Source organism: Platichthys flesus, chromosome 22, assembly GCF_949316205.1.
Source record: "Platichthys flesus chromosome 22, fPlaFle2.1, whole genome shotgun sequence".
Classification (NCBI taxonomy): Eukaryota; Metazoa; Chordata; class Actinopteri; order Pleuronectiformes; family Pleuronectidae; genus Platichthys; species Platichthys flesus.
This window is the reverse complement of record NC_084966.1, coordinates 9,041,627-9,051,167: the sequence shown is the minus strand read 5'-3', so window position 1 is coordinate 9,051,167 and position 9,541 is coordinate 9,041,627. Positions and strand designations below refer to the sequence as shown.

The following is a 9,541-nucleotide window of genomic DNA, read 5'->3' as shown; positions in this document are numbered from 1 at the left end:
TCAAATCATCTACCCATAGGACTGATAAATGTTAAGTTTTTCCTCACATCATTGACACCCTGTCAGAACAGCCATCCGGGGCAGTGATGATTCAACGCCTTGCACAAGGACACTTTGGCATGCCCAGCTACCAGTGACCCAGTGTGTTGATACATTGGTGACTGTTAATGGGATAAAAAAAACCCACGGGCAAGCTGGAGTTTTATCAATCTCTCAAACAGAGTAGAAAAGTACTCAAGATTATGAGAATCTCATTATTTTAACCTTGACAGAACGTGTAGCTAATGAGAAAGACGAAATAAATAACTGTAAAATGAAAAAAAATATGAAAATGTCTGGAAATTAGGGGGGATTATCGTAATCAGTCATTTAACTTTGTCCTTAAGGTGACAGCTGCTGACATTCATTTCAATTTTTGCTGTCAAAACAAACTGAAAACTGCTTTAAAAGTAAAAAAAAAATCTTCTTGACATTTCAGTGCATGTTTGTTTTGGAGAGGAGAATGGAACAGAATAGCCATATTGCCTTATATTACGCTGACATCTAGAGGTCAAACTGCATTTTGACATCCCAGTGTTTGGTCCTGGAATGTGATTCAGCTTCGAATACCTTTAAATCTATTCTAGATAAAAAGGTAAAGCTGTGAGTTTACACAGATCTCTAATTCAATGTGTGGTCTCATTTTTCTCATGAATTAGTTTTTGTATTCCCATTCTGACAAATCTGGGCAAACCAGCGGTTAAGGAAAATGAATTTGCATTCCTCCGACTGAGTCTTATTAATTGACGGTTCATGGGCTATGATGCAGGTCCATGTGGGGGTCAAAATACTTTCATTCAAACTCATCAGCAATCAAACCGATCACCGTTTTGATGCTTAAGGCGCTAGTTTCCTGCCTCCGGCCGACCAACGGAGACAGCAATTGATTTCCCAACAGCAGCCATCGTTTGGTGCCTGGCTGAGCTTCAGATGTGATTGATGACCCAGCTTATTGACAAATGTGGAAGAAATTAACAGGGAGCAAGAATTTACATAATATCCTATTAATCAATGTGACAGCAGGACAGAGGTGGTGATGGCAAGTAAAGGGGGGGCAGCAACACACCAGGCCAGTTGTTCAAAAATGATTTATTCATATGTGGGCGATGGTTTAACCGGAGACCTTTGTGTGCAGTCGTGAATCAGGGTGTCCCTGGAGTCTGCAATGGTATGGCAAGTTCAGCTGTATTCCAAACTTTTTAAGGTTCAGTGTGTAGAATCTAGTGACATCTAGTGATGAAGTTGCAAGTTGCAGCTGAATACCCATCACCTCACCATCCCTATCCAAACTCTGAAGTTGTTTAGTTTGGGCTACTGTAAAAAACTTTGCGACCTCTGTAGAGAAGACCCGCTCACGATGTAAATATGAAGTGTTTCAATATAAAGGGCCCATTGTATCCGTATAGAAACCGCAATTAGTACAATTTAGATGATTAGACTCTAGTGAAAACATCACTAGGATTATTTGATATTCAATTTCTGCAAATAGATCCCTTTCACCTAAATCTTACACACTGAACCTTTAATACTAATAATAATAATAATAATAATAATAATTCATTGCAATAACTTCGCTTTTTATTTGTATTCAGCAGACTAAATTGTTAAATTGAATCCTTTGTCCTAACTATCACGAAAAGTCGCCCCCAATTGATGAAGCTAATTCCCTATAACTCATCTGCTTAGTGTAATTAACATATGATTACACAATCAATAACACTGGGAATGTGTATATATCCATATGTGAGTATAAGAAGTATAAAAATATTTTTAAGTAGCCGAACATAAGTTAAATGACCCTGTTAAGCCCGGCCTAGGGTAAACCTGAGCTTGACAATAAATTGACTCCCCTTTTTCTCCTCTCTCAAGGATGACCAGTGCCCCAGTAGATTGCAGTCCTATCAAATTCATATTTTTTATGAATCAGGTCAAATCGGTATCAGGGAGAGCTCTCAACACACAGGCGAAAACACAGGACACGGTGAACAGCACCACCCTTAGGCAAGGAGGTAGAACAACAGCATAAATCACACACATAAACCATGGCCTACAGATAAGAAGATAGAAGAAGTATTAACTTACATTTTAAAATAATTTATCGTGTTGTTTTACACAAGTTATAATATGATACAATACAATATTCTCAAACATTTTATCAAAATAAAATTATTGTTAATTTGTTCAGTAATTGTCAACAGTAGATAAGAGAAGTATCTTATAAATAATATAATTGAGATGTAACACACCATATTTATTTATATTTTAGATTTTTGAGGGGTGGTTACGTCGAGGTAAAAAAATATTTATTATAACCTTTAAATTATGGCATTTTATTTGATGGCCTGACGTTTTAAACCGGAAGTTCCGTTTTCGTACGAGCCAATCCGCATCACGCGCGGCTCCTTACGTCAGCACGCTACGCGCCAAATTTGTTTAAGTGCGGAAGGCGCAATAACAGAACGGCAGCGGCTCCCGTCTTCTTCCAGATCAGCCTTTCAGTTTGAGCTACCTTGCTAAACAGTCCCTCGGCAGTATGTCTCAGCAGGCAGGATATTCCCCCAACTTCAAACGACCCGCGGACATTATGCGGAAGAGGTGGAGGAGATCCCGAAGTGACGCCGGTGTCCTGTCCAGCCCGAGCGGGCAGGAGTCCACGGGCAGCCCGGGACAAAGCGGCTCGTCCCCGGCGTGTGTCCGGCCGTTCTCCCCCGGACCGCTGTTCAGCAACCAGAGCCGCTCCGGAGCTGGAACCAAACGCAGGAACCCGTTCTCGAGTATCGAAAACACGTACAGCCCCAAAAAGAAAATACACATCTTCAACGACGACGTGAAAAGCGACGCTGCAGACGATCAGCAGGACGAGGACATGTCAACAAAGAGAGAGTGTCGAGGAGTTTCATCCTTCAGCGCAATCCTGACCGAGGCAGAGAGACACGAGCACCGGGATGTTCCCTTTAAGGTGTGCTGTTATACTACACTTATAATGCATGTGAAGAACACACACACACACACACACACACACACCTGTCTATACATGTTACATCTATACATATACATAAACTTTACTCAAGTGCATCTCTCTACAAAGTTGTACATCATAAACACATTGTCTGTATTTTTATTAAATTTACATTGTCTTTATTATTTATTAACCCTGGCTGGGGATCAATAAAGTAGTAGTTTCTATCCAAACAAACTCTATATTCAAATCGGTGGTTGATCTAGAATTTCCCCCAAAAATGTAAATAAATAATTATTTAAAAAAAATGTGTCATTTTAGTGTAAGTATTGTTTATAAATTACTATTTGTTTATTTGAAACAAACAAGGAAGAGCAACTGACTAAGACAGGACATTGACACTACAGTGGCCAATCAGATTGTTGCACCTCTGGCCCCGCCTCTGATTCAAAACATCATATAAAAAGGTGACTCACTGGTTTGACTGTTGACTATTGACACACCACAGAAGTCTCAGCTAAAACCATATTGGGGAAACAGTTGTCAAAGTTCACATTTTAATTTTGAATGTCCTTAATGTATTCACAAGACAGATGTGTCTTCACTCTGATTATAGAAACGGGTCATTTGTTTTCTTTATTTTCATACTTTGTCATATTTCCCCTTTTCACTCGTCTGTCCCCTACTCTAGAAGTGTCTCACTGTCTCTGAGGATGACTCTCTGTTTGAAGAAGAGGAAGAAGAGGTTAAAAGTCCACTGCTGAAGGTTGTATATTTTATCCTGCACTTTTCACATTGTTATTTGTATTACATTTATACGAAACGTGTGTCTCTTCCTCACTTTGACGTGTCCGTTTAATTGTCCAACCTGTTCTCTCCACGCTCTCTTCCCAGAGTCCTCAGGCCATTGCTCCGGCCTCCATAGCTCCCCCCGTCTGCACAGAGTATCCAGCCGACTGGAGCCTGAAGACTCGGCTCCTCTTCACCTCCCCGCTCACCCTGTCGTGGGCCGAGCAGCCCAAAGCCCAGGAGGAGGCTCTCGGGCTCAGCCAGCATTGTAGAGCTCAGTACACCACCCTGCCTCACACTCTCCAGGTAGCCTTTTTGTCTCATTATTACACTTGATGTTGCAGTGAGTAACCTTGTCTCTTCCAGATGATGATTCTCAGCCTCTGGTGTTTAATTTTAGAGAGAATCCGTCACTCATCGTGTCCCCTCTGTCCCCCCGCAGGATCCCAGGTCCTGCCCGGAGCTTCGGTGTGCCTTCCAGCAGAGTCTGGTGTACTGGCAGCATCCCTCCCTGCCCTGGCTCTCTCTGTTCCCCAGGATCAATGCCGAGAGGCGCTTCACAGGGAAGAGCACCCCCTGGGCACAAAATCCATCCCTGCAGCAGAGTCTCATGAGTGAATGGTGAGGCTGGGGATAGTGGTTTTAACCTACATCCATAACACTACTCTACCGCATTGTTGGACCTTTTATACAACATAGAGCAGGTTGGATTATGCTTTTCTTTCTGAACCCATCCAAGCCAGAGACCAAACTAACCAAGGCACATCAGAATATGACAGGCGTTCTATTTATTCCATCTGAACCCGTCTCGAGCCTGATGCAGCAAATATAAGCTGCACTGAATTTGTGTCACCCTGTCCGTCACACATGGTTATTGCTTGTTTTCCTTAGTAACAGGCATTTGCTGTGTAAATAGAGATTCAAACTGTAGAGATCCCAACTAACAATTTTTTGGATCAAGCCCAAGCCTTGGTGGGCTCTGGTCAGGTATCTAGTAATTCTATTATGTAGGCTTTGTCGCCATGTCATGATAATGCATACGGTGGAAACACAAACAAAACATCAGGTGGCCAAAACCAGTCTGTGGTCCACCAGCACCTGTGGAGGATGTCCCCAAGCCACACTGGCATCTTGTACTGCCGAGAAAATGTAATTCAGGAACTTAACCTTTGGTTGCCCCTATAAAGACTCTAAAGTGCGAAATTACAAAACTGTTTTCTACTTTCCTCAACTCTGTGAAACGGGTTTCCAACAAAAACTGTTTTTCTCTTCCAACGGCTTCTCTGTGATTGACCTAGACACCTAGTGTTTTCTCTCTGTTCCTCTCTCCTCCACAGGTCAGTCAGTCTGTCATCCCTCTACAGTCTACTGAAGGCCAGACAGTGTCCTTACTTCTACCTCTGCTCCTATCAGGTAGCTCCTTCAGTTTTCCGTATAAATCAAAATGCTGTTGCTACGAAGGGTCACAGCAGAACATGAGATTTATTACTGTGTTCTTTTCTGTGGGGGTCAGTTTACAGTGTTGTTCAGGGCAGCAGGCCTCGGTGGTTCCAGTCCCATCACGGCCCTGATCTCTCCCACAACTCGAGGTCTCAGAGAGGCAATGAAGGCTGAAGGTGAGTCGCTTCTCTACGCACATTAATGCTTGGATACATTAACTAGGAGTTGCCAGTTAGATATAAGTTAGAAGTGTTCGTATCCTATATAAAAGGGCTTAAATCTTGAATTCACAATGAATGTATTTTGTGTTTTTCTACCTTTTTGAAGTTAGGAACCCATGTTTTGCATTAACACCCTAAAAAAATGTATTATCGAGGTAATGTTCAAATACACTGAAAATGCTCAAAAGGGGCTGTTGCTCAACATACAGTAATTTCACCAAGTTTATTATTTTAGATATAATATAATCATCTCTAAATAACAATTATTTTTCAATAGAATAATTATTTAGCCTTCTAAAGAAGCTTTTTATTCAACAATAAAAATGTCCTAATTAGTCAAATGTGCATATAAACACGATACAAAATGTCATAACTAAACAATTATATGAACACAATGTCAGGTGTTGATGCCATAAAATAACACAAAACAAGCAGAGTCAGACCAGAGGACAGAAAGTCGCCCGCTCCTGACGTTCAGTGAAGACGTCAACTTCAAATGTCTGACAAAGTATTGGCCATGGTTAGCAGTTGTTAGCATTCATTGCTAGCAGATTGCATGCGTTTAACAATGGCCAATACTTTGGAAACCCATGCTGTTACAGTACCAACCAAATCCCCTCTGTTATTATGGTTATTTAAGATGAAACAGTACAACTAAACGTCGTCATCTTTTTTCATCTAATCAAATACAAACACAAATATAATGGAAAAAGTACAAGCAAAATGTATTGTTATGAGTAGTCATGTTTTCTTATTTGTTCGCTTTTGACTTCAATTTGTCCCTTTTTTCATCTGTTCAGGTATAGAGTTCAGTCTCCCTCTAGTGGAGGACAGGAGGAAGAGCAAGGACCCGCAGAACCTGGATGGGCAGGATGAGAAATCGGAGGAGTGAGTCGGATTTCCTGTATCTTCTTTATCTCGTCTTAACTCAACACAAATTCAGCTCTAGGGAACAGGAAAAACACTGTTTTGATCTGGACTACACAAAGAAGAATGACATGATAGTGCCATAAGTAAACCAAAAAACATCTGCATTGCCCCCTGGTGCTGACTGTAGTAAAAGGTCATACAGCCAGTCACCTCCATGTTGGCAGATGGGATATAAAAATAGGGTGTACGCCATTACACCATAACACCAATACTCACAATAGTTGTTAAAGGAAAACACTAAATGCAGGAGCTGAATGATTGATTGCAGGTGCTCTGAGCTGAAAGAAGGTGTCGAGTGTCAGGAGGGGGACGAGGGAGGAGAAGAAGGATACAACGACGACGAGGACAGCAGCTTCTCCTGGCTGAAGGAGATGGGAATCCAGGACAAAATCAAGAAGCCCGACAGCATCAGCATACAACTGTATCCTCCTAGTTTCCCCACGCTCACTTGTGTTGCGTGACTAACAACCCTCAGCGTTGCACGTCATGTTTTATTTATAGCAAAAACGGGTTAAAGCTCCTTGACCACTGGTTCCAGTCGTAAGGAGAGTCACACTGTGGCTCTGGACCACAAACCCGAGTCGGTGGTGTGTGTGGAGGGATCTCACACTTTCACCCTCATCAACTTCCTCATCAACTGCAAGGGTTTGGTGGCCTCAGCGGGTTCCCAGGCTGGGTTGCCCCCGACCCTGCTGGCCCCCGGCGCTTTCAGAGGAGCTACAATGCAAACGCTGAAGGTTTGGGCACTACACACGCACACACACACACACACACACACACTCAAACAGATGATTGCATGTCAACAAGTGTGTGTTTGTGTGTTGTTTTTACAGGCTCGCAGTGTGAACGTGAAGTGCCAGGTTGGTTCCAGCTTCCAGAATATCAGCAGTCTGGAGATCACAGGTACACAGCAGCAGTATATAAGATCCATTTATCGAAAATGAATTGTGTGACAACTGCAAGACTCCAGATCACAAAGAAAATGGTCTTATTATTATTATTATTATAAGTGATCAAATATTTTTTCTTTCATTGATTTTATTGATTTTTTCTGACTCCTGCAGGACCCATCCTCCCCTCGTCTCTCCACACCATCACAAACCTTCTTCGGCCCTCACAGAAAGGAAACTACTCCGCTACTCTCTACACGCACGCACCTACTGCTGTCATGAACGTGCACGCCAAGCAAGAGGTAAGACTCTGTATAGAAGAATTAAATGAACAACGCCGGCGGTTTGATTCCAGTGCTCCCCATCTACATGAAATGTTCTTGGGCAAAACACTGAACCCCGAACGTGTAAATGGTTGAAAGGCAATAAACTGTACAAGTAAAGCCCGTTGAGTGGCGCTATGTGTCTGCATTCCACCTCCCAGGGGTCACTGACTAAACATCCACTCACTCCAGCTGTCTGTGCGTTCGCAGTGCACCCCCTGCTCCGTGGACCTGTCCGGGTGTGGCCTCCACCCCGCCTCCCTCCAGCAGCTGCAGCAGCCCTCGAGCCTGGGCAAGACCGCTCTGACACACATCAACTTGAACAACTACAGCTACACCTGGAAAAACTGAAGGGTTGCTCAGGGAGAGAACTGATTTCTGATCTGATCTTAAGTGCACCTTTTATCTCTAAATGTCTTTTCAAACAGATTTTATTTCATTACGTTCTTTTAAAGTTGTGTCCTTATATTGAGTGAATAGTTCTGAGTTTATTTTAACACACTTAAATGTATTGTTGTGGCAGCTTATTTTAAATCAATTTTTATTTGTTTTCGATTATTATTTTTTTTATTTGAGAGGAAATTGATTGTTCAGTTTGGCTTTTATGAATGAAAATCTATTGTTGCATTGTGACATGTTGTCAGGTGTTTGGGACTGGATTGCTCAGGGAATAAATTGAATGCTCTGGAATCATTTTTTAGCTTTTTATTCTGAAAACAACCCTAAGAGATGTGTATGCGGTTTATGCCTCAGTTGTGTAAGATTCAAACTTTCTGGAAAGCTTGTAGAAACACCATTTAAAGTTTGAAAGAATCAGTTACCGGCTGATGCCTGGCTCGTTTCCTCCGTTTTATTCTTCATGAAATGAAAGCATATATGACAGAATGTTGTTGAACTATTTTTCATCAAGAGAAAATAAATAATTTAACTCCTCACCAAACTTTGTCAATGATTTCTTTAGAGCTTCTAATGAGGAACTACAGATTGAGAAGCGTTTGTGCCATGAAATTGCATTTGGAAGAATAAACAGATTGTGACATAATTTCATCAAATGGAAGGGGTGAAGGATGGAATGAAAGTGACAAAGTTTGGCAAAGTTTAATGTCGATGAGACTCATGAGTAGGGTTGCAAAGGGCCGGAAAATTCCTGGTAAATTTCCCAGCTTGGGAATTTGGGGAAATTTTGAAGAAAAAAAAAATACACAAATTAAACGCTGAGCACTAATTTGAAACTATTTTAGAGATGTTTGGGATGCTGCACATGCTGCACGTTGAATTTCAACCCTCCACTGTGCATTTCTCCATCACATGCACAGATAATTCTCAGCATCCTGCACACTACAGCAGGGCTATTGAGGCCTGCTGTAGTGTGGAGGACTAGTCAGGTAAGTTTCAATGATATTACTGGGGGAAATATATTAGCATGCTGATTGAGGATCTGTTCATCTGTTCATCTAGCCTCTGTCTATTCATTTATCCATCAATTGTAAAATATTTGTAAAGACGATTCCAATTGGCCAACTATTTATATCTCTAGCATTGCTTTAGTGTTTTTTTACAAGATTTTTTAGACATTCACCCCAGCCAATGTAGAAGGAAAGGCTGTGTGCATTTGTAAATACTGTGCAAAACCTATGTTAAGAATGACACAAAGATGCAGAAGCATATAGTCAAGTGCCCAAAGTTTCCTCAGGGCTCAAATCAGCCTATGACAAAACAAAATGTTTATAGTTATGTCTGTATATGACAATGTAAATACAGTTAGTATAAATTACCCACACAATTTCCAGTTTATTCCTGTTAATTCCCGTTAGTTCCCTTATATTCCCATGGAAAGTTTCCAGCTTTGAATATTCCCGGAATTCTGCAACCCTACTCATGAGTCCTTTCTATCAATCCTAAAATGCAAGCGATTCCCATTGACCTGTCCTCTCTATTCTCTGGCCAGGA

The 9,541-nt window shown here is 41.6% G+C and overlaps 1 protein-coding gene across 1 annotated transcript; it reads left to right on the top strand.

The window, feature by feature from the left end:
• The first annotated feature begins 2,470 nt into the window (after positions 1-2,470).
• LOC133933207 (protein downstream neighbor of son homolog) lies at positions 2,471-8,520 on the top strand. The gene is made up of 12 exons (XM_062380150.1): positions 2,471-2,998; positions 3,690-3,764; positions 3,893-4,093; positions 4,230-4,408; positions 5,125-5,200; positions 5,301-5,403; positions 6,249-6,336; positions 6,647-6,799; positions 6,917-7,115; positions 7,212-7,281; positions 7,443-7,570; positions 7,802-8,520. Exons 1-12 carry the CDS (start codon positions 2,573-2,575, stop codon positions 7,940-7,942), a joined length of 1,839 nt encoding a protein of 612 aa, XP_062236134.1. The 5' UTR covers positions 2,471-2,572; the 3' UTR covers positions 7,943-8,520.
• Positions 8,521-9,541: the final 1,021 nt, after the last annotated feature.